General features: G+C 38.4%; 1 protein-coding gene and 2 long non-coding RNA genes across 3 annotated transcripts; all 3 read right to left on the bottom strand.

The window, feature by feature from the left end:
* Positions 1-1681: 1681 nt before the first annotated feature.
* Positions 1682-4406, bottom strand: LOC135195350 (uncharacterized). Its single transcript, XM_064221609.1, has 3 exons — positions 4309-4406; positions 2256-2879; positions 1682-1901 (listed from the first exon to the last, which is right to left on the bottom strand). Exons 1-3 carry the CDS (start codon positions 4404-4406, stop codon positions 1682-1684), a joined length of 942 nt encoding a protein of 313 aa, XP_064077679.1.
* A 704-nt stretch (positions 4407-5110) lies between these two features.
* LOC135195440 (uncharacterized) lies at positions 5111-6483 on the bottom strand. Its single transcript, XR_010310122.1, has 3 exons — positions 6295-6483; positions 5786-6047; positions 5111-5189 (listed from the first exon to the last, which is right to left on the bottom strand). It is a non-coding gene; the product is annotated as an uncharacterized LOC135195440 (long non-coding RNA).
* A 675-nt stretch (positions 6484-7158) lies between these two features.
* LOC135195439 (uncharacterized) lies at positions 7159-9839 on the bottom strand. The gene is made up of 3 exons (XR_010310121.1): positions 9786-9839; positions 8459-8630; positions 7159-7352 (listed from the first exon to the last, which is right to left on the bottom strand). It is a non-coding gene; the product is annotated as an uncharacterized LOC135195439 (long non-coding RNA).
* Positions 9840-26025: the final 16186 nt, after the last annotated feature.

Here is a 26025-nt window from a genome sequence, read left to right as displayed (position 1 = left end):
AGTTGATGTTGTTGAGGTGAGTGGGTAAAGACGCTTAGTTGGAGTTGTTGATGTTGGTAGAAAAAAGGAGTAGTTGGTGTAGTTGATTGTTGGGTTGAAGTGCGTTAGCGTAGTTGGCGTAGTTGATTGTTGGTTAGAAGGAGTTGGTGTATTTGAATGTGGTTAGGAAGTTAGTTTAGGTGGTGGTAAGTTGAAGGGTAGACGTTTAGGTGGCGTCAGTTTAATGTTGTTGTGGGTGGGTAGAAGTAGTTGGATTTGTGATGTTGGTTAGATAGAAGTAGTTGCGAGTTGTTGATGTTGGTAGAAGGTAGTTGGTGTAGTTGACGTTTGTTGATGTGGTAGAAGTAGTTGGAATATTGCAATGTTGGTAGAAGTAGTTGGAGTGGTTGATGTGGTAGAAGTAGTTGGTGTTAGTTGATTGTTGGTTGATGGTGGTAGTAGAAGGTAGTTTGGAGTTGTTGATGTTGGTTAAGAAGTGGTTGGTTGTTTAGTTGGGATGTGGTAGAAGAAGTTAGCTTTGGGTTGTTAGTTGATTGTTGGAGGTGGTAAGTGAGTTGGAGTTGTTGAAATTGGGTGGTTCGGAAGTAGTTGGTTGTAGGTTGATGTGGTAGAAGTAGTTTGGTGTTAAGTTGATTTTGTTGTTGATGTGGTAGAAGTCAGTTGGAGTTTGACTTGCTGTGGTTACGCAACGTAGTTTTGGTTGTAAGTTGATGTTGGTTGCGTGAGAAGGTTGGTACGAACGTCTAGTTGGCGTTTGTTGATGTGGGCTAGAAGTAGTTTGGGTAGTGGATGTTGTATGTTGTTGGTAGGAGACGTAGGTCGGAAATGTTGTTGCATGTTGTAAAGTTGAAGTTGGAAGTTGTTGGATGTGATAGCAAGTAAGTTGGTGTTAGTTGATGGGTAGTAGACGTCAGTTTGGTTGTAGTTGATGTTGTTTGAATGTGGTTTAGAAGTAGTTGGTGTTAGTTGATGTGGTTCGAAGTAGTTTGGTGTAAGTTTGATGTTTGTTGATGGTGGTAGAAGTAGTTGGAGTTGTTGCTGGTAGGTAGAACACGTAGGTTTTGGTGTAGTTGATGTTTGTTTGCATGGTGGAAGTAGAAGTAGTTTGGAGTTTTGCATTGATGGGGGTTAGAAAGTATTGGATGGTAGTTTGTGTTGTTGGGTGGTAGTAAGTCAGTTGGTGTAAGTTGATGGTTGGTTGAAGCTGTAAGAAGTAGTTGGTTGTCGTTTGCTGTTGGTTAGTAAGTTGGTTGCGGTAAGTTGGATGTTGGTTGAGGTGGTTTAGACAGTAGTTGGAGTTGTTGAATGTAGTAAAGAAGTAGTTGGTGTAGTTGATGTTGTTGCAACGTTGGTAGAACAGTAGGTTGGAGCTTGTTTGATGTGGTAGAAGTAGTTGGTGTAGTTTGATGTTGTTGAAGGTGGTAGGTAGTCGTTAGGGTTGGTTTTCAGTTGACTGTTGGCTAGAAGTAGTTTGGTGTAGTTTGGATGGTTGTTGCAAGTGGTAGATATAGAAGTAGTTGGTGTCGTTGATGTTGTTCGCCGTAGTAGAAGTAGTTGGTGTAGTTGATGTGTTGAAGTTGGTAGAAGTAGTGGAGTTGTTGATGTGGTAAAGAAGTAAGTTGGTTGTAGTTGGATGTTGTTCGAAGTTGGTAAGAAGTAGTTTTGGCGGTAGGTTGAGCCGCTAGAAGTTAGGTTGGGTAGTTGATGTTTGTTGAAAGTGGCTAGAAGTACTTGGGGTTAGGTTGATGTTTTTGCTTTGAAAGTAGGTAGAAGTAGTTGATGTTCGGTTGATGTGGTAGAAGTTAGTTGGTGTAGTTTGATTGTTGTTGTGAAGTGGTGAAAGTAGTAGTTCGTGTAGTTGGAGTTGTTTGAAGTGGTAGGAAGTAGTTTGGACGTTGTTGCTGTTGGTTAGAAGTAGTGGGCTTGGTAGTTGAATGTTGTTGAAGTTGGTTTAAAAGTAGTTGGATGTTGTTGATGTGGTAGGAAGTCCGTTGGATGTTGTTGATGTGGTAGAAGTAGTTGGTGTAGTTTGGGATTTTTGTTGTTGATGTGGTGTGGAGTAGTTGGAGTTGGTTGGATGTGGTTAGAAGTAGTTGGAGTTGTTGATGTGCTAGAAAGTCGTTGGTTGTAGTTGATGTTGGTTGAATGTGCTAGTTTTGTAGTTGGTGTCGTTGATGTTGGTTAGAAGTAGTTGGAGTTTTGATGTAAGGTTAAGAAGTTAGGTTAGCTTAGTTTGATGTTGTTTGATGTGGTACGAAGTAGGTTGGAGTTTTGTTGATGTGGGTAGAAAGTCGTTTGGTGTAGTTGATGTCGTTGTTGTGGTGGAAGTAGTTGGTGTAGTTGATGTTGTTGAGGTGGTAGAAGTAGTTGGTGTAGTTGATGTTGTTGAGGTGGTTTTGGTTGGAGATGTAGATGTAGAGGTTCTTGTGGATATGGATGATGTGGTGGTTGGAGTTGTTGATGTGGTAGAAGTAGTTGGTGTAGTTGATGTTGTTGAGTTGGTTTTGAATGTAGATATAGATGTAGAAGTACTTGTGGATGTGGATGAGGTGGTTGTTAGAGATGATGTGTTAGCGGTAGTTGGTGTTGTTGACGTTGTTGTTGTAAGTGGTTCGCAGATGCAGTCCAAAGTCTCTGTTGTAGTGATTGTTTCTACAGTTGGGGTCGATGCTGTGGATAATGGTTCACATAGGCAGTCTACATGTGCTGTTGTAGTGATTGCTTCCACAGTTGTTGTTGATGTTGTGGATAATGGTTCACAAAGGCAGTCCACAGGTGCCGTTGTAGTTATTGCTTCCATAGCTGTTGTTGATGTAGTGGACAACGTTTCGCAAAGGCAGTCCACAGGTGTAGTTGTAGTGCCTGTTGTTGATGTTGTGCTGCAAAAACCACAAAAAGCCTATATTTATGCTAGTCTGGGTTCCTTTATTCTTTTGTATCAGACTAATTTTAAAAAATCCAAAAACTTAGTTTCTTTGTCAAAGATATATAAAACATAGTTAACATTCATCAAAATTTTATTAGGAAACAGTTCTTGCTAAAATCAATTTAGCTAATATTAATTTTCAATCACTGAACTCCATCAAAATTCATGCCACAAATTCCACTTCTTGGAAATCGAAATTCATAAAATCTATGAAAGTGTTTTACGAAATTCCTTTCTTCGTGTACACTACATTCTTTGAAAGTACTTAAAACAAATACCTTTTTTTAATCACATTAAATTCTTTAAAAGTTACCAAGAAAAACCTTTCTCCAAGTATAGCAAGTTCGGTTTCACTGAAGACAACTGAATCGTAACGAGTTTCTTAACATAGAAAACGGAAATGAAACAGAGAGCCGCCTCACCTGGTGGGACAATTCGCTACCTCGACGAAGGTAATGTCAGCTGACCATCCGGTCTTGAACCTCGAGGCCGACTTGAAATAGAGGACCATCTCGTTCCCGACGGAGGTGAAAGTCTCTCCGCTCGAGATTTCGGTTCCACAGAACCTGAAGGTTCACGTCAGAGTACTTAGGTACATACACAATTACATAGGTATGCAGGTGTATTTCCATACGTACATGATTCTTGCACTATTATTGTTATTGTTATTCAGATGAACCCTATTAATGTGGAACAAGCCTACCACAGTGGCCACTGACTTGAAGTTGAAGCTCCCAAAGAATAGGGTGTTCATTAATAAGAAGTAACAGGTATTAAAGCGAAACACAGAAAGAAGATATCACTTGATGTAAAAGAAAAATTAGATTAGCAAATCCTTAAATTAATATATAAAAATATAAGTAAATTATTAAAATGCAAGATGAGTTGTATAAGGGTAGTAATGCATTGCATCTTTGCTCAAACTTTTGCAGTTCAAGATCCGTATGATTTATAAGTCTTAGGGAATTGTTCCCAAACATGGGTTCATCTCTGCTCATTCCAAAACAATTATATATACCATGTATAAATTAATCCAAAATAAACACAGTTCGTGAGATGAAACTGCTTCAACTAAGATGGGGGAAAGCGACCCAGTCAGGTCATACAGATTCCAGACAATAAGGCAGTTTGTTTGGAAGGACCTAAACGCATAATGAAAGCTCCACAGTTGTCATTCCTGTAGAATGATCTCGTCAAAACAGGACGCCGAGCCCAAAAGTTAGGTTAAGTTAGGCTGTATCCCTTGGACTGACGCTGTCGCCATTTGTGAATAAGGGTAAGGGAGGAACCAGGTTCCTGTGTCCCCAGTTGGACCTAAGGAGATCACTCTGAGGACACTGTCACTTTGGCGTCCATTTTCATCGTTTCGGGTCGAGTCTTACCAAGTTCCGTCGAGCATGTTGTCCGTCCTGATTTCCAGGCCGTCGTACCAGCACATGTCGACAGTCTCCGTCTCCCTGATGTAGTGGGGTGTCCTCATGTAGACGTCGAAGGCTGCAAAGGTCGCCACCACGTTGTGGCATTCCGGGGCTCTGATCCATTTGGTGAACTTCAGACCTGAGGAGTCAATGGCCACCTATATATTACTCTGTTTCTGATTCAGCGCGAAGACGAAGTCCATTCTAGAATTAGGTTAAAGCTGGAAATGTACTGTGTTTTGTGGGGGATACTTTTGCTATACAGTTTGCTTAGGTGAATCTTTTAGGAAACAAACTTTTAGTTAAAAAACTCTTCATGTAATGGTATGATAATATCGACAGATTTCGTAACATCTTCTCTTCAGATGAAAATAACCATTCCATATTTCTCTCGGCAAATAAAGGGCTATAACTAACTTGTACCTATCAATCAGTGACTTGGATTTAATAGGGTGTGCAAGAAAAAGGTGAGTGGCGCATTGTGTGTGCAGAGTGGATGACAAATTGCTGATGAGGCATCGAGCTGGGAGTGAGAGACCTGTCACACAAAGGGAAATTAAATAAAAGCAACCTAGATTTCACTTGTCAAACAGCAAGACTTTTCTGAGATGTATCCTAGGGCAGCTTCACAATTAAGGTTTAACTTATCCTTTTTTACTCAGCTATCTTTTCCTATGTTGCTGTAACTAAGTTGGCGGCTTTATTCCGGTCCCTACAGGTGAGGTGGAAGCAGAGCCTCCTCTAGAAGGCATAAGGCTTACCTGCAGGATACCTGGAAGGATAACTGGGCGTGGTGATGGTCGTGGGTGAGGTGATTTCCTCCGTGTAGGGCGAGAGGATGGCTTCTGCAAAAGTGGAAAAAGTCTTCTCATTAACATGCTTCCCCGTGATGACGTCACAGTGTCTCTAAACCATTCCAGGATAATTGATGAGTTCTGGATTTGGTGAAAGAGCTTTTTGTGCCTCATGGCATCCCCAACCATTGAGGCACTGTGGTGAGCATCACAGCCTCGCCTCACCAATGGGAGACCTAGAGATTGATCCTAAAGTGGGAAACGATTTGTGCCTTTTTCCAGAAATCATTTTGTTCTAGTTTATACTATGCTGTGAATCTTGTATCTGGTGGTTGCTTGACTTCTTTGGATCCATCCCTTTGTACCTTTTTTTGTATTATGAAAATAGGTCCTGAATTGTAATAGTTTGAAAACTATATAATCAAGTTCCTCTTCGCTGGTAGTGTAGACTGTTTTTTTTAAAGATTTAATGAAGTCTAATGATTCAGTTTAGGTTATCCCACTGAGTAGATCATCAGATAAAATTCAAGTGTGTATCCTTGTCACTGTCAACGTTTTGTATAACTTCCCTATTGGTGAAATAATTTCTTTGCTTCTATTTGCTACTTCCTTACAATTTTTGTTGATAGTTTATACACTAAACTTACTGTTGTAAGGGATATTGACTGTCTCGCAGTTTGCACCAGACGTCCCATCTGGACACACACACGAACAGTCCTTGGCGAGGTAACCGTTGTTCAGGCAAGTGTCGCCGGTGCAGGTCCCAGCGGCTATCAGCTTGGCTGAACAGCTGTACATCTTGTTGACAAGAAGTTTGTTCATATGGGACAGATGGTCAGTCTGTCCCAGGAGGCCCTGGTAGAGCGGGTTCAGGGTGGCTATGGTGATGTCTCCTGTCAGCTGGTAGACCTGAGGAAGAAGGTTCAAATCCAATTAGGTACAAATTTGTGCTCATAATTCAGTGAACATGAAATAGCAATGTTTCCTTTTCATGCATTTCACTGGAAGCAAATCTCCACCATGTATGGCCCCACGACTCATACATCCACACATGAAGAAATATATCAGTTAATCTACATTTTTAACAGCATACCCTTCTATAGCTATTTAGGAACATGTTTCGTCTACGTCCTCGGTAGATTTAACGATACCCTACCCTTTCATGGCTATGCATGATGGAGCTATAGTCGTAAGGCACTCCGTAGCTGTTGTCAGCTTCCTTGAAGAAATTGTGCTCCTTCTCTGGGAGGACGTTGTCCGTGTTGATGTGGACGTAGGTATCCCTGTCTGATCTGGTCTCCTCGTGCCAAAGTCCTATGGCGTGGCCTAACTCAACCAGCAAGGATCCCATCTGCAGTGGGGTGGAATGTTCAAAGGTTACTCGTCACTCGCTTGAAGTGTAGATGGTGCATTTAGAATAAGTGATGTGCTAAATGGTGTCCAACTTTTGCAATGACTTTTCCCGTGAAGGAATGTGCTCACAAACTTCTTTTTATTTGTCGTTCTGTTGTTAAGGATATCCAAATCATAAGGGCATACCTGCACAATAATACTGCCAAATTTAAACTTGGATTCGTTTATCAACTCCAAAGCAGTAGCTCAAGATCGATAAAACTAATCATCACTGAAAGAGGTCGTAAACAATGCTAAGTCAATTATCAAAACTCACTGGATGAGATGCGTTAGTTTTGTTTTTGTATTGTTTTCAAACAAAGTCATTCCGAGAGAATCCAGAGACTGGGCACAGGTCTCACATCTGTACTGCATTCAAAAGAGATTTAGCAATGGGAAAATAGGCGTCTACCTATTTTTATTTCTTATAGATGGTAGAGATAATATGAAAACTTACGTAACAGTCGGCGGGAAAAACGAAAGGCACACCTACTGAAAGATACAGAACCAGTAAATAAAGAAAACTACTTATAATAAAACAGCACATTAAAAGGGGCTCAACTGATGGACAACAGACAGACTGAGATAAAAGATGGAGTAAGGAGATTAACCTTCCACTTACACTTCTCTGGCACACTTTCGTGATATATATGGGCTGCCCGGAGGAGCTGGTCACCCCCACGTAGGAACTACAGTTGACGTCATTTATCTGGAACTGCAAATGAGGTCCGGTGTACGATGGAGGAACCTCTTCGAAGTTGAGGCAGGTGGCTCTCTCCCACACCTGAATCGCCTTCCAGACATTGGTGCGATCCACGAAGCCTGGAATGAAGTAATAATTATGGTAATAATCAAGATGATGTCGATGGTAAAAACTGATAATGATGACGTTAAATACAAAACAATTTGGCCGAAGAAACGAGATATCAACTTCTTAACCAAAAGTTGGCTCCTTATTTGACTGAGAAATTTTACAGAGAATGTTACACAGCTGACTCTGATCTTCACAGGTGCAAAGAGAGTGCAGTTGTCATCGTACTGAGTTACTATTTGGGAAACAACTAATGGAATTTTTCTTTACATCTTTGGGCCATGACGTAGCTTCAAAATTAACAACTAGATGGCTGTCACCATGTCTTTACAGTGCTTCTAGGTCCTATGTAAATCTAACAATTTAACCTTAGACCTATCAGATTGAATTGGTTGATGGTTGAATTGCTTTGTGTCACGAGCTTGACCTTCCAGACTGCAGAGAAATCTCTATCAAATCTCTGTCTGATCTCTGAACAAGAGCGCTCTGTGGCCAATTCTGGATGTTGCTCTGCACTGTCAATCATATAACTGGGAAACCAAAATTCGAACTACTGGCTTTTGTTTAAGGCATCAGTCTTCCACACTGATGTCTCCTCTCTGATGGTATCCTAAATATTTTTTAATGTCTTGATTGGTGAATCTATGCTCTTAGCTTCACCATTCTCTAAAGGTCTTAGTTTCCAAGGTCAAATATTTTGTGATCCTTATTATTGGACTCCAACAGTTGTGACATACACAATTATACATGTTACCCTCAGTTATTTTCACCTATGAACCAATAAAGTTGGCCAGGCTACACACTTACAAACTGTATGAGCCATAGATGAAAGCTGGAGGAGTATTGAAGTCCATTATATTCCCCAAGCAATCTGGTTGACACTAGTATCACTATACCTATGCTTACTTTCAGAGCAGAATGATTTATTGAAAGATCCCAAATCATCTGAAAAGCCACCTAAATCCCTTTAATCTAACACCAATTGGCCCTATAACAGAGTAACTTATTTATTTTACCTAAGATATGAAATCTAACTCTCTCATTTGAGAGGAAAAATCTGACTACACTATCTAGAAAATAATCTAATATGTTAACAAAACCTGAGAACCTGACTTACCATCTAAGAAGGTGAAAGGAATATAAGGGAAGCCTCCACTGTCAGGCCAGTAACTAGCCAGATTGGAGCTGGCCTTCCTGTTCAGGATACCATTAGTGAACAGGAGTCCTGCCATCTGGCTCTCTGTCAGCATGACGTCTTCCTCCTCGACATACACATCCTCAGGAAAGGTCTGCGGTGAGTTGGGAACCATTAGAGTATTTGGGACTGACCTATCTGACATGACTTGACCTAACCAGGCCTAACTGAGCTCACCTTGCCACAAAACTGTTACACTGCCAGTAAGTCTTCCAGTTGGACACAAAGGTACATAACCCGACCCCGACAAGAAGTCTTGCCTAAATGTTGTTGTTCAAGATTAAGCTAAGCTTATGTTGGCGAAGGCTTGAACTTGTACAGCAGCCTGTGACTGACTAAATAAAGGGGGATGGAGATGGGAAAGGAAGGTGTTAGCCTAACCAGGCAACCAGTGAATAGTACCACTACCTCTGGCTCAAGGGAACAGCCCATTTTATTCGTTTATTGATTTTATGGATATTTCATAATACTTTCCTGGCCAATAAAATTCTAATGACTGCTGCTCTAGATTCACTCAACATGTGCCATGTGGAATTGTGTCCAACTTACAACTTGAAATATCATTATCAGTGAAAGTTACAAATATTCTCCCTTTTAAAATACATCTCTCCTGGTTTTGCAAGGTTTAGGAGTCGCACATAATCTGGGTAATGACCATCGATTAATCATCATGAGAGGTATCCACATTAAGTATGTATGAATTTGTCTGTAAACGGCAGGTGTAATGGAGGAAAGTTTATATGTATATCTTTCTACCTGTATGTATGTATGTATGTATGTATGTATGTATGTTTGAAGAGATCTTCTGATGTGCTATATAAAAAAATCACAGTTACCCAAATGTACTAGAAGTGTGTAGAGATGCAGTAACTGAGTTGTGTCACCTGGACTTCCCAATTTGGGAATCATGAACAACCCTAGTTTAGTCCTGAGTCCAGACCTCCCTCATGACTTGAAAGATTTCACTGGGATCAGGATCTTACTGTCTCTCGTTGCGTCTTGGGTTTGTTGTGATGCCAGTTTTAATAGTCACCAATCAATCGTCTCAGGTTCCGTCAAAGAAGTCATGGTGCAAATAATTAGTTGTTTATGCCTCAGGCAACTTATACTACTTACTCTCTGGGAATCTGAATTTGTTCTCGAATACTGATCACTTCAATGGAGAGAGAGAGAGAGAGAGAGAGAGAGAGAGAGAGAGAGAGAGAGAGAGAGAGAGAGAGAGAGAGAGAGTTACATAATAGCTACACACCCCGTTGTTCATGGCCACCGATACGTACTGCCGACCCACCGCACCGTCTTTTCGTCGCTGCAAAGAAAAAGTGAACAGAGAATAAAGCCAAATAAAAAAATGATCCTAAACATTCTCTGCAACTTCTCAAATTAAGAAATCACCTTTGGTAAGTATATTCTCATCTCTCCATCTGCTGTCTGAAGCTGTAGAGAACAGCTCAGACTAATAACCGTTACATCAAATGAGACTCAACAAATTACTTGACAAATGAACCTGTCACTGCGGACGTAGTAAATGGGGGGAATGTTAAATGCCTTCATTACATAACTACACAAATCACCTTTTAAGGTTCCTGTCATCTCATTTGATTTGAAAATTAACAAGGCATGATCTGACCCCCAGCTAACTTGGGACGCGTGCGAGTTTCCCCCTCACGCATAAGTTGTAAACATTACATTCCTAACTTTCGACGTAAGTTAAAACGTGTTAAAATCTATGGTCAAATAGAGCCTTGTTTCACCAACGAAAATTAAAATAAATATGCTATATCCTATTAAAAATAATTTTTCTGTGCTATTTAACATGCACGTTATTTATTTTTTTAATTTTCATTCTATTAAGTAAGTCATAACTACCCTATCCTAAAATTCCTGTATCTTTAACTCAATGTGAAACACCTTTTTCAGATTTTTTTTAAGGCTCTCCATAGACCTTTCCTGGCCCCCAACAAGAATAAGAACAACGACAACAACAAAGTAGTTTGTAGGCTTACTCCCTGAGTAAGCAAAAAAAAAAACAAATAAAAAAAACTCCAGATATTTTACATCTTTTTACTCACCAAGAGGACTTTTCTCTCGAGGAGCTCATCTTCCACGGATGTTCCATGACTCTGAAAGAATAAAAGTAATAAAGTAATAAATAAATAAATGATCTTTCAATCTGGAAGAAACTGCGAGAAGATTACCTTTTTAAAACATAATTAATATGTATGATTCTCCTCAACTTTCTGTTACACTTACATAAAGCGTTTGGTTCTGTGGTTTTACTTTCTGAATCTACCTTTTGCAAAACATTACAAAACCTTAAACTCTGATTTTTTTCTCTTAGAATTTTTTTTTTCAGGGGTCCACTAAAGCGAGAATATTGTCGTAAAGTAAGTCCTCATTAGAGTCTGATTAACCTCCTAACACTCAAGAGACAGACAAAATAAGCTCTCGACTATCTCATATCCCTTTCTCTTCCTCGTCTGACACCCTGGTCAAGAAGGGGGAGGTTTGTGGTGGTCATCTGTGTTTCGGGTTTTCTACTTGTGATATTCAGTCCTGAGGTTTTCAAGAAACTGACCAAATAAGCTGTAGATTATTTTAAATCCATTTCTCTTCATCGTCTAACCCCTAAAAGTCAAGATGGGGAGGTCTGTGGTCTGTGGTTCTCTGTGTTTCTGCGGTATACATTATCTCTGAGGTTGGATACCACAGAGGAATGAGAAGACGTCTTGGAACGAACTATCTCCAATGTCTGTGAGGTCTCGATGGTTGTCTGACGATCAGTCATTCTAGATTCAGTTGTATCCAGTTTTGCAGGAGAGTAAAACGATCGAATGAAAGAGCCCTTATCGGAAGCTCTGAATCTGTTCTCTCTGTAGTTTCAGAGCATAGCAAAAGCAGAGCACAGCAGAAGAACGGACTGAATCAGCTCTGTAGCCGAGGAGGTCCCTGTTGTTTCCAGGTGCCCTGTCTTCGTAGGTAATGATTATGAGCTGAGATGAACATTCACTGTTCAAACGTACTATAGCAAGGTATAACAGCCAAGGTTAGCCATAAGAACTAGCAGAAGGCTTGGTAATCTACACACACACGAAGAGAGAGAGAGAGAGAGAGAGAGAGAGAGAGAGAGAGAGAGAGAGAGAGGGTACACCTTCAGTTTAATTGTCATTGTATTTTTGTATTATTTTCCCCTTCCATTTGAATACACTTACGAGGTCACCATCGACTAATAAATAAATAAATAAATAAATTGGAAAACAAGTAAGTAAATCCATCAATCAATCAATCATAAAAGCTGAATTTTGTAAACCATCACCATCGAACGAAAAAGAAATACCTTTTCATTCACCAAAGAAAACAAAGCAGAAATCTCTAAAGTCTAAACCATTAACATCCAACAAAAAAATAAGCCTCATATTATACAACCTCGACACTGAATTATTAAAAAAAATATAGAGCCGATTTCTCAACACTATAACAATCGAAAAAACATTGAATTTTGTAAATAATGGACAAATAATCATTTATTTTTTTTTGGTATCATCACCACCGAAAGAAATGCAGTTTCGTATCATTATCATCGGGAAAAACTTCAATTTTTGAAACTCACTATCGAATGTAGAAAAGTCCACAAACCAGTTTCAGAGGTCTGATATAATATTTCAAACTAAATTCACTATTCTCCGAGATCAAAAGCATTGCATGTCTCAGCAAAGGTCGTCTAATCAATCTTTCGTTACTCAAAAAATTCGGATTTTAAATTGATTATATTTATTATTAAGTGTCATTGTTTTCTAGTTGCAAGAACCGTCCCGTCTATGACAGACTCATAATATGCATTGTACCCAGAGATATTTACTCCGCCGTGAAGAATCAAGTCCACTACATTCACAGCTCAAAAGACACGCTTTCGTTACATAAAAAATGAGGATTTTAAATTAATTATATCTGGATGTATTGTTTTCTAGTTGCAAGAACCATTCCGTCTATGGCAGACTCATAATATGCATTATCAGCAATAGCTATATATACTTCGCTATGAAGAATCAAGTCCACTACAATCACAGTCTAGAAGACAAGACTTCTCAATCGACGAGTCGACTCTTCCATTTGGCAGCGAGTTCAATTCTCGGGTAATCCATTGAGGGGTCAGAGATGTGTATTTCTGGTGATAGAAGTTCACTCTCGACGTGGTTCGGAAGTCACGTAGTAAAGCCGTTGGTCCCGTTGCTGAATAACCACTACTGGCTCCATGCAACGTAGAAACACCATACAAACAAACAAACAAACAATCGACTCTTCCATTACCGACAGAAGAGCAGCAGCTGCGTCGAGGATCAACAAAGTAGCAAACAGGAGACGACGCGAGTAGGATGACGCCATCTCAGTGGGGCGACTTGACAAGACCCCACCGCTGCGGCTCCAACAGCTCCAACAGCGATCCTCGAAGCTCTCTGGACTGGTCCTCCGAATGGCCGGAGGTGAAGCTCAAGACACCAGCTGACCGCAGCCGCAGCAGCTGCAGATGTTTCAAAAATTATTTCTTCCCCGAAAAAAAATATATATATTTCGTACTGTAGACCATTTCCACGCGTGCATAATTTTCAGCCTGATGCCACAGTGTCAGTGAGGTGAGCGATGGCTCTAGACGTTTAATTAGCAGGAAGAATAATTATATTATAAACAATTTCGTAATTCAATCGTTAGGGGACCACCTGTCCCAAGTATTGCTTATAATAAGCCCACGTGCCAAAAACTTGGTCGTTTCACTTCACTGCTTCTTTGTTCAGCTGTAATGACAACCGGCAGAAGAAATGTTATTCAATGAAGAACAGCTTCTACAAAGCTGTCCTTTTCTTGCAGAAGGCAATGGCTGACTGTGGTTTCGACAGTTCAGAACTATACAACGAATCCTTCAGGAATATTGCATTATAAATACACAATTCCCTCTTCCACACAAGGAGTCCTTCAGGAATATTGCATTATAAATACACAGTTCCCTCTTCCACACAAGGAGTCCTTCAGGAATATTGCATAATAAACACTTATACAATTCCCTCTCCCATACAAGGAATCCCTCAGGAATATTGCATAATGAAAACTAACAATATTCCCTCTTCCATACAAGGAATCCTTCGGGAAAATTGCATAATAAACACTTACACAATTCTCTATTCCATACAAGGAATCCTTCAGGAATATTGCATAATAAACATTTACACAATTCCCTCTCCCATACAAGGAATCCCTCAGGAATACTGCATAATAAACACTTACACAATTCCCTCTCCCATACAAGGAATCCCTCAGGAATACTGCATAATAAACACTTACACAATTCACTCTCCTATACAAGGAATCCTTTAGGGATATTGCATTATAAATACACAATGCTTCTTCCATACAAGGAATTCTTTGGAAATATTCTTTGGAAGTATTACATTATAAACACACAATTCCCTCTTCCAAACAAGAAATTCCTTGGAAAAATTGCATTATAAACACACAATTCCCTCTTCCAAACAAGGAATTCTTTGGAAATATTGCATTATAAACACACAATTCCCTCTTCCATACAAGGAATCCTTCAGGATTATTGCATTATAAACACCTACACAATTCCCCCTTCTATACAAAGAATCCTTATGAGTAAGTTCTGTTATTGTCCCAATGCACCACCTGATTTTCCTTGATCTTATTCAATTCAAATGAAATATTACTTATTCCCACATAATGCAGTATATCTGGCAATAACGCTCTTCTTGAAGTTACCATGATTAACTGCTATGTCCAGGAAACGGGAAAAGCAGGTACAAGCAGTCCCAGTTTTATGATGGGTCTGGCTTATGACGCCAATCCAACAGAAGAAAAAAGGCTCCAAACACCAGAATAATCAAAATTTGGATTTTTTTAAATGAAAAAATCTATAAAAATGCAGTTTACATAGTTTTCAATACACCCAAAGCATTAAAGGTAAGATTTTCTTAGCATTTTTGACGATTTTCGACGTTTCGGTTTGCGACGATTTTTGGCATAAGAACGGAACCCCCGTCGTAAATCGGGGACTGCTTTAACTGCTCTGGAAGGGAGCTTCCATGCAAGCGAAAACCTGAGGGGCATTTCTGACGGTTTGGCTTGGTGAGATAATAGTTGGTAGAAGGGGAAGAAGAGGAGGGTGGGGGGAGGAGGTGGCAAGATTTTATGAGATATCACAGACGACTTTTGTACCATTACACTACCTTCGTTATCACCCACCGCACTCAACTAACAAGCAGGTACTTGACTCAAAGATAAAGCCAACAGAAGCAAAACGTGTTGAATGAAATGTGACTAAAGTATTCTAGCTTGCCAGGGAATCAAACCAAGACTTCTAAGTCAAAAGCAGAATGTTCGTTTGAGCAATGAGGATCAAATACCATTGGGTGTGGTTAGAACTTCGATGTTTGGCTACCGGCAGAGCGGCTGGGTGCCCTAGAGAAATAGGCCCCTTGGACGTCCATGGGGCAGTGCAAGGGCTAGCAACATCATCCTTTAAATAATATACTATATATGTAACTCCGTGACCTAATCACTCAAAACAATTACTGGGTACATCAGAGTTCACCACTCCAACACCTCAGCGAGGTGCCAGATGTCCGTGAAGTCTAAATTAATTATTTCACACGTGTGTTCGCTTACTTAACTTAATTCACTCCTGATGATTATTTACCTGGAACTGAGCAATCGATCTCTTACGTATTTATCACGATGACATCTTTAGTTTAGAGAAACTTAATCAAAATTTTTAGAGGTCATAATTTTTAGGGGTCCTGAATATTGTGGGTGGTGGAATGTTTTTTCTTTTATTTTTCTCTTTAATGGGTGGTTTTCATAGTGTGGGGTTCCGGTTGCATCCTGCCTCCTTAGGAGTCCATCACTTTGCTCCCTGTGTGCGCTGTTCCTAGGAGCACACTCTTCTGCATGAGTCCTGGTTCCTTTTCAGGGATCTTGGAATCGTGCCTAGTGTTGCTATGATTATGGGTACAACTTCCACTCGCATATCCCATATCCTTCTTATTTCTGTTTTCAGGTTTTGCTATTGCGACATCAATGAGTGATACTTTCTTTTTGATTTTGCCAATCAGCGTCACGTCTGTTCTGTTGGCACATATCACCCTATCTGTTCTTTTTTCAAGTCCCAGAGGATCTTTGCCTGATCATTGTCTATCACTACCTCAGGTTGGTGTCCTTACTACAAGCTTATTATTATTATTATTATTATTATTATTATTATTATTATTATTATTTATTATTATTATTATTATTATTATTATTCAGTAGATGAAACTTCTTCATATGGAATAAGATCCATTGGCTTGAAATTCCTGCTTCCAAAGAATATAAAGTATCCTAGATAAGCTAGACTGTTGGGGGCAGTGAAGATCCAAGCAGGTGTTGGCAATTATCTATTACATAAATAAATGCACTTCCAAATAAAGTCAGTATCCTTGATGGAAATAATTATGTTTGTGATGCCTTCGTATTCTAAAACAGTTTTTTTTAATGAATTGTCCGATCTTGTTCAAATTCATTTCGAAAATATTCTCAACTTCTTGGAAAAGTGATTCTGACGCAGATTAAATTCATCACTTACATGTTGGAGGTCATTTAGTTTATCAAGTTCAAAGTGTTCCAAGTGCTTAGTAGCACAGAGGTGTCAATGCTGATTTTTTTTGTGAGGTTAACCTTATATGTGTCTATGTACCTTGAAGCTGTGTATATGATTATTTCAAGGATTAATATACCCAGTCATATTGTTATTTTGATTATGTAAACAATATCAGGTACACAACAAGCTCTTTTCTTCCAACTTTTAACCCATATTGAATGGAATATAGAATTTAGGCCAAAGGTCAGGCGCTGCGACCTATGATTAGGTCATTCAGCGCTGAAAAGGAAACTGAGAGTAAAAGATCTGAAAGGTGTAACAGGATTAAAACCTTTTGCAGTTGCACCCTGATACATTTGTTAGGAAAGGGTTCAGGAAAGTCACATGGGTGAAAGAATGCAAATGGAGGTTCAATAAAAGGAATGAAAAGGGTTGCAAAGAGCCTTAAGCAACGCCTACTACAGTGCGCAGCATGAGGCGCACTGACGGCGCTACCCCCCTTACGGGAGAACCCATTTTGAACTCATTTTGACTTCATGTTGCTATACCCACGTCTTCCATGAGCATCTGGCCCGGCATTTAACATTAAACTATTCAAATGTGTCGGGGAATTTGCATGATCTTATACATTTCAGTGACGTCATTTTATGGTCATTTGCATAAACATTTGGGAGGAATCAATCAAGAGGCGAATTCCGTCACCGCCACATATCCCGCAACGGGACGATTTTTCCACAACCGTTTGGAGGGGGCATTCTCATTATTCCCTGTTGGAGGATAGTACCGTCAGTGCGCCTCATGTGGTGTGCTGTAGGCATTACTTAAGGTTCTTTGTAGCGTCAGCATATTTCCGAAATGTAACCCAGTACTGGACTTCCCTGGAAAAGCAGGATGCTGTATCTTAAAAACTAACCATAGAATCTTCCTGAAAACCACCTCATTATGTTTCCCACGCCCAAATTACCTTTTTAGTGCCTCTTGGACTAACCTAACCTATCCCAACCTAACCTAATTTAACCAAACCTAACCTAACCTAACCCTTTTGACTAACCCAACCTAACCTAACCTAACCCCTTTTACTAACTCAACCTAACCTAACCTAACCCAATCTAACCTAACCTAACCCCTTTGACTAACTAACTTAACCCAACCTAATCCCTTTGACTAACCCAACGTAACCCAACCTAACCTAACCTAGGGTAATGGCAAAATAAAAACCTTGGCTTCTGTAATACTATTATACAGCATCCCTTCCTCAGACCCTAAGCTGTAACCTCTTTCATTCCTTTTATTTTTCCTCCATTAATATTATCTTTCGTCCATCTTAGTTTCCTCAACCCTCTCCTAACAACTGTTTCACAGTGCAACTGCAAAAGGTTTTCCTCCTGTTACACCTTTCCAAACCTTCTTAACCCTAAAGTTCCCTTTTAGCAGAATGGCCTCATAGGACCAAGTGCATGGCCTTTGGCATATATTCTATATTCTGTTTCATTCACAGAATCCCTTTTCTTTTTGTAATAGTCTCTGTTAGTTAGATAGAGGCCAGAGGTCCTTGTCAGGACCTTCTTGAGGTTCTCTTCAAAATCCAGGTTTACCGAGGACACTCATTCTATCCTACTGATATGATTTGCTGTAGATGAAGAGCAGGAATAAGGGTACATTTAGGATGAGCGGAGGATTAGTGTGTTTTATCAAAATTATTTAAACTAATTATTACCTCCAGCATCTTCTGTGGTTGGTGTTGCAACGCCAGCCTGCAGAAATCAATTCCCTAGACAAGATCAAAACTAAGACTATGGCAATTTAAGATGGTTGTGAATGAAATCGTCATATGAGTGCTTGCAAAATTATTAGTGTAAAAAGACATTAGTAATAATAATGATAATAATAAGTTTTGTTAAATATGGTTGCTGCTTCAGCACTATTGAACTTGCAGAGAGTTGTCTCTATTTTTTGGATGACAACTTTCTTTCTGTTGCTTAGACTGGTGAGCAACGCACTAAAAGGCATGGTCAAATTCGGTTGAGTCATTTTGGTGTTTATTATTGCTTATACAATTCTCTCTCTCTCTCTCTCTCTCTCTCTCTCTCTCTCTCTCTCTCTAACGCGGCGTTTCGTCCAGATCTACAGGACATTTTCCAGCGATGACTGCTGAGTCACCTTCCCAGGAACCAATGAAAACTCAACCTGCCCACAACAACAGGATATAGGGAGAAGGACTTGCCAATGGAATTCAGTCCCTCAGCAGTCATCGCTAGAATATATCCTGCAGATCTGGACGAAACAACGTAGTTGAGAGAGAGAGGAAGAGAGAGAGAGACACGAGAGTTGAGAGAGAGAGAGACGAGAGAGGATAGAGAGAGAGAGAGAGAGAGAGAGAGAGAGAGAGAGAGAGAGAGCATTGTATAAGCAATACTAAACACTAAAATGACTCAACCGAATTTTACCATGCCTTTTGGTGCGTTGCTCGCCAGTCTAAGCAACAGAGAGAAAGCTGTCATCTGAGAGGGTCTCCTTCTGAAAGAATAATAATAATAATAATAATAATAATCAATAATAATAATAATAATAATAATAATAATAACTAATAATAATAATAGTAATAGTATATAGTAATAATATAATAATAATAATAATAATAATAATAATAATAATAATAATAATGTGTGTAATCAAAATCCAAAATTATATACTAAATAAACTATACCACTACATAGTAATATAGTTTACTATATAATTGTGGATTTTTATATAGTAAATAAACTATATCACAACATAGAAATATAGTTTACTATATAATTGTGGATTCTTTATTATATAGTAAATAAACTATATCACTACACAGTAATATAGTTTACTATACAATTGTGGATTTTTATTATATAGTAAATAAACTATACCACCACATAGTAATATAGTTTACTATATAATTGTTGATTTTTATTACAAAGATTGTTTTTCACGAGATTGGGAATTTTTAGCAGGAATAGTGGAATGGACGAAGGCAGAACTTCGCAGCATAGACCAGAAAACGAGGAAACGTATGACATTGCACAAAGCACTACACCCAAGAGCAAATACGGACAGACTATACATAACACGAAAGGAAGGAGGGAGAGGACTGCTAAGCATAGAGGATTGCGTCAACATCGAGAACAGAGCACTGGGGCAATATATGAAAACCAGTGAAGACGAGTGGCTCAAGAGTGCATGGGAAGAAGGACTAATAAAAGTAGACGAAGACCCAGAAATATACAGAGACAGGAGAATGACAAGCAGAACAGAGGAATGGCACAACAAACCAATGAGACAGAGTAAAGAACTAGCCAGCGATGACACATGGCAATGGCTCTAAGGGTAGAGCTCAAAAAGGAAACTGAAGGAATGATAACAGCGGCACAAGATCAGGCCCTAAGAACCAGATATGTTCAAAGAACGATAGATGGAAATAACATCTCTCCCATATATAGGAAGTGCAATACGAAAAATCAAACCATAAACCACATAGCAAGCGAATGTCCGGCACTTGCACAGAACCAGTACAAAAAGAGGCATGATTCAGTAGCAAAAGCCCTCCACTGGAGCCTGTGCAAAAAACACCAGCTACCTTGCAGTAATAAGTGGTACGAGCACCAACCTGAAGGAGTGATAGAAAACGATCAGGCAAAGATCCTCTGGGACTATGGTATCAGAACAGATAGGGCGATAGGTGCAAATAGACCAGAAGTGACGTTGATTGACAAAATCAAGAAGAAAGTATCACTCACTGATGTCGCAATACCATGGGACACCAGAGTTGAAGAGAAAGAAAGGGAAAAAATGTTTAAGTATCAAGACCTGAAAATAGAAATATATGCCAGTGGAAATTGTACCCATAATCATAGGAACACTAGTCACGATCCCAAGATCCCTCAAAATGAATCTGGAAAAACTAGAGGCTGAAGTAGCTCCAGGACTCATGCAGGAGAGTGTGATCCTAGAAACGGCACACATAGTAAGAAAAATGATGGACTCCTAAGGAGGCAGGATGCAACCCGGAACCCCACAGTATAAATACCACCCAGTCGAATTGGAGGACTGTGATAGACAAAAAAAAAAAAAAAATAATAATAATCATACTGTAATGGGCGTAATGTCTGTCTGTCTGTCATTCAATCACGACCAAACGGGTGGTCAGATGGGCATGAAACTAGGCAGGGTTATGGTGGGGACCCCTAAGATGGTTTGTAATGGGGTTCATCCAACCTAACCCCCTCCTTTGTAGGGGGTGGGGGTGAGAAGGGATTCCCTGAAACGGAGCTGTTTCTGGAAGTGAAACGAGGCTGGTTATTCCCGTAGACTTAGTTACTTTATGATTTTTCATACATAATTTCTGTACAACTTCCCCGGAGAAAGTCGCGAATATTTCAGCTCGGACACAATAGAAGATGAAAATTATCATCAATATCCGCAAGATTTTTTGAATAACTTAAATCCATCAGGACTGCCAGTGCACAAAATAACGTTGAAGAAGTACTGCCCAGTAATGTTGCTTCGGAATTTCGATCCTGCCAATGGACATGATAAAAAGGAAACTGACAAGTTCCTACTTTCTGCTCTTTTTTTGGAAGACACAGGATCATAAGAGCATTTATCAGTAACCATAACGCACTGAAATACAAGTTGCGTCTTTGCTGTAACATAATGAAAAGAAAGATACTTTATTATTTGTATCACCGTGCAAAGTAATTGACAAAGAAACGAACCAATCAAGATCCCTGTTCCGTTAAATGAAAGTCACCGACAAAAGAGAGACCTTACCTTACAGACCTTACATCTTGTTCGGGTTGCCCCAGGTCCCTCAGTGTGAGGCACCTCTAATGTCTACCAGAGAGAGAGAGAGAGAGAGAGAGAGAGAGCCATTTAACGACATTAATGCACTACAATTTTATAATTTTATCTTGGTATCGAAAAATGAGAGAGAAAGAGAGAGGAGATAATTTGTGATTTGAGAGCTAAGTAATCCGATAATCCCATCACCGTCTTCGTTACTTGACTTACATTGAGAGAGAGAGAGAGAGAGAGAGAGAGAGAGAGAGAGAGAGAGAGAGAGAGAGAGAGAGAGAGAATCATTAAAAGAGGGTAAACAATAATGAATACGAACTTCTTTACGTTCATTGATCGTCCCTTCACTTACTTTAAGAGAGAGAGAGAGAGAGAGAGAGAGAATATAATTAAATGAGGGGAAACAACAATGAATAAGAATTTCTCTGCGTTCAGTGATCGTCCCTTGAATTACATTACGAGAGAGAGAGAGAGAGAGACAGACAGAGAGACAGATAGAGACAGAGAGAGAGAGAGACTATTCGTGTAATCGCCCTTATTTTAATATTGCTGAACAAATAGTACATATAAATTTTTCACTTCTGCACCCGTATTTTATCACTCATCGTAGTTGGGAAAGTTTGCTATACTCTGTTTTTTTCCATCTGTCCACCCGCCTGTGGTGTTTTTGTATGGTAACACTGCGTCCCGGGCTTTAGATAGTTACGCCATGTGTAAGTTTTAGGTAAATAACAGGATATCTGGGTGTACATTTGCAACTGAAAAGTGTTTTAATAGTTTACTGTATCCGAATTGGACCGTTAATATTCGAAATAGGATATTGTTAGTATTGTTAAATGTAAGCTGAATGTAAGTATCGAAAGCCCGGGACGCAGTGTTACCATACAAAAACACCACAGGCGGATGGACAGATGGAAAAAATCAGAGTATAGTAATAATAATAATAATATACTTCGGACCTAAACAAGATGATCGACATTTGCCGAGTCATGATACATTCGGAAATTGATAACAAATCTTCCCCCCTTATTAATCGATCACGCCACTGATGGCATATGACGCCCTATCAATCTCCTGGACTGTCGCAATTAAAATTGATGAGCCCTGACATTCGAAGGATATAGCGATTCGGGAATTACGAAATCGAATTGATATACTGGAAGGTGTCAGTCAGTCAGTCACTGTGGTTCCTTTTGAAGATTTGAAGATTTTTCTATCTGTTTCTCTAGATTAGGTACAATCTCTCTCTCTCTGTCTCTCCTCTCTCTCTCTCTCTCTCTCTCTCTCTCTTTTATATTAGGTACATAATTCAGAGATCTACCCTTGAGTTCATGCAAAGTCATATATAATCAATGTCCTATTTACCAGCACTTAATGAATGCTAATAAAACCCATTCATAATTTCTTCCAAGTGTCATAATCTGACTCTGATGGGATTCATGTATCGAGTGCCATAAAATTCTCGGAAACGAACACAGAATATTGAATTATGGCCAAATGCCAAATGCTGGGTCCTACGAGGCTATTTAGAGCTGAAACGGAAGTTAAAAGTAGAGAGGTTTGAAAGGTTTAACAGGAGGAAGACCTCTCAGTTAGGAGAGGGTTGAGGAAAGTAAGATGGAAGAAAGGGAATACGAACGACAAAGGAATGAAAGGGTTGCAGGTAGGGTCTGCATGAAGATCACTGACGGCATTACCCACATACGAGGATACGAGGATGAAATCGTTGGGCAATTTTGCATAAAAAAATGATACCGTTGTAAATTCTGACGAAGAATATAATATCCATTAAAATTGTGATACTTTCTTCCTGGAATATATATATATATATATATATATATATATATATATATATATATATTATATATATATATATATATATATGTGTGTGTATATATATATATATATATATATATATATATATATATATTTGTGTGTGATATATATATATATATATATATATATATATATATATATATATATATTCTAGGAAGAAAGTATCACAATTTTAATGGATATTTCATCCACCAAAAAAAAAAAAAAAAATCATTTATGTTTTACGTAAGTCCAAAATGCAACTAGTTCCTCGTCACGTCGTTACGAAACATCCTTTGCTTTCGTAACACGGAATGTAACGTAGGGACCGTGTGAACTCACGGTAATTAAATGCTTTTATATATATATACTATATATATATATATATATATATATATATATATATGCATGTATACTATATATATATATATATATATTATGTATATATCTATTATATGTATACATATATAATAATAGTATATATACATATATATCATATATATAATATATATAGTATATATATATATTATGTATATATATATATACAGATATATATAATATATATATATATAAATATATGTTAATATATCATATATCTATAATAATATATATATAATATATATAATATATAATATAATATGTATATATATACATATATATACTATTTGATATCTATATATATATATATATAAATTATATAGTATAATAATACTATATATATTATTAAATATATTATTAGGTATATTTATATACATATATATATATATACATATATATATATATATATGTATATATATATATGGTATATATATATATAGATATAGAGTATATATATATATATATATAAATATATATACATATATATATGTTACAAAATAGATATAGATATATATATGTATACATGCATATATATATATATATATATATATATATATATAGTATATATATATATAGCATTTATTTACCGTGAGTTCACACGGTCCCTACGTTACATTCCGTGTTACGAAAGCAAAGGATGTTTCGTAACGACGTGACGAGGAACTAGTGGCATTTTGGACTTACGTAAAACATAAATGATTTTTTTTTGGTGGATGAAAGTTTATTGGGAAAAAACCGAATTGAAACGAACGGGATATTAAAACTAGAACGTGATTCGTTCAAGGGTGGGGCCGATCATTGGTTGTAGCTGGATTACAGATTTAAAAAAAAAATAAATTCATTGCATAAAAGACCTAAAAAAATAAACATAAGACGAACTGTAGCTGGATTATAGTTAAAAAATAATAATAAATTCATTGAGTAAAAACCTTCAAAAAATAAACAAATGACGAACTGGCAAGGGAACTATTATATTAAGGGATAAGTGATGAAGAGCAAAGAAACATATCCACACACACACACATACCCACTACACAAACACGGACAAACACACGTACCAATATATATATATATATATATATATATATATATATATATATATATATATATATGTATATCAGTAGAAGGATCCACAATAATATTCTTGTTGTTCATCCAGACGGAGAAATATATTTGTGGAAATGTTTACAAAGATTATACATAGCTTTCCTCCGTCATTCTGTGGACTTTATCACTGACTAAATGTGAGTTAGCGTGATCAAGTCCAGAAAGAAGGATGGACGAAAGCTATATTTCCATTTCCATAAATATATTTCTCCTTCTGGATAAACAACAAGAATATTACTGTGGATCCTTCTACTGATCACTTAGAAGCACGATACGGTGTTTTTATATTGCATATATATATATATATATATATATATATATATATATATATATATATATATATATATATATATATGTGTGTGTGTGTGTGTGTGTGTGTGTGTGTGTGTGTATAGGGTCTTTGATGAGGCAACTGGGACCCTTTTAGTAGAAGCACTAGAATAAAAAAAGAAAAATCCCCAAAAACTTTTAAAATCCTAATATTTCGACGCAAGGATGATTTCGGCTAAATCATCACATTTCGCGATTTGATAAATCTCGCGAATCGACCAGGAGTCACGCCTTTTAGGTTGTGCTTGCATGCAAGCGGTGCTTCCTCCTCCTCCTCCTCCTTCTTCTTCTTCTTCTTCTTCTTCTTCGTCGTCTATTGCAAAGCGCCTCGCAGCAGCAGCAGCAGCAGCAGCAGCGGCAGAGGTCAGATCTCGTCTCTGGTGATAAGCTGACGGTTGGAGGAATGCATCCAAAATCTGATTTTCTGCTTTTACAGTTTTCCGCACGAGAAAACCATTTGTCCGTCCATCCGTCATCTTTTCTGTCCGCCCTCTGGTCTTCAAAACGACTGAGGCTAGAGGGCTGCAAATTGGTACGTTGACCATCCACCCTCCAATAATCAAACATACCAAATTGCAGCCCTCTAGCCTCAGTAGTTTTTATTTTATTTAAGGTTAAAGTTAGCCATGGACTAAGGCTAGAGGGCTGCAAATTGTTATGTTGACCATCCACCCTCCAATCATCAAACATACCAAATTGCAGCCCTGGAACGTGCGTCTGGCAGCACAGGCCATCACCGGGCCGTGGCCGAAAGTGTCACGGGCTGCATTGTTTTATACTTGTCTTCTTTCTCTCCGTTATTTCGTCACCGCCAATCGAGGAGCTGATCTCGAAAAAACAGGTATATAAATTATATAGAAAATCCGTATACCATCAAGTCGTCCATCTTGCTTGTGCTAATATTATCTTGAAAATAAATCTATTGAAAGTCTCACCTTAAAAACGCCACGGTTTCAGAAGTGCCAATCGCCAGAAGTGGGCCAACTCGAAAGACCCACATTTAATGGGAGGTTGAAATGCAAATATTAAGAAGTACTACTCAGTAATCCCAGGATTCGTGTGTAAGTTCGTCAAGTAACAGAAACGTTCTTTCAAGCACGATCGAACCACAATACTCACTCTGGGGAATTCCTCTTGAAAGAGATTCTTCAGAAATGAATGGTGGTGTTTTAAGTGCTTTTCAAAGGCGATTGCTTGCTGGGACTTGGAGATGGTAGACTATAGGTGACTGACGCACCTGCAAATAAAAATAGATTTGTAAATAGATCTAATCAAGACAACTGATTTGCAAAATTATTATTATTACTATTATTATTATTAGTTCCTCGTTGGACGAGTGGTTTTCGCGCTCGGCTACCAATCCTGTGGTCCGAAGTTCGATTCTCGGCTC

This window comes from Macrobrachium nipponense, chromosome 16 (genome assembly GCF_015104395.2).
Source record: "Macrobrachium nipponense isolate FS-2020 chromosome 16, ASM1510439v2, whole genome shotgun sequence".
NCBI classification, from domain to species: domain Eukaryota; kingdom Metazoa; phylum Arthropoda; class Malacostraca; order Decapoda; family Palaemonidae; genus Macrobrachium; species Macrobrachium nipponense.
This window is presented reverse-complemented; position numbering and strand designations above follow the sequence as displayed.

Coding starts and splice junctions, on each gene's coding strand:
- LOC135195350 (XM_064221609.1), bottom strand. CDS start 4,406: ATGAGGACACCCCACTACATCAGGGAGACGGAGACTGTCGACATGTGC. Junction 2,880..4,308: donor AACATGCTCGACGGAACTTG/GTAAGACTCGAC, acceptor TGGTTTTTGCAG/CACAACATCAACAACAGGCA. Junction 1,902..2,255: donor ACAAAACTCCAACCTACTTC/GTACCACATCAA, acceptor TCTAACCAACAG/CAACAACGTCCAAACTACTT.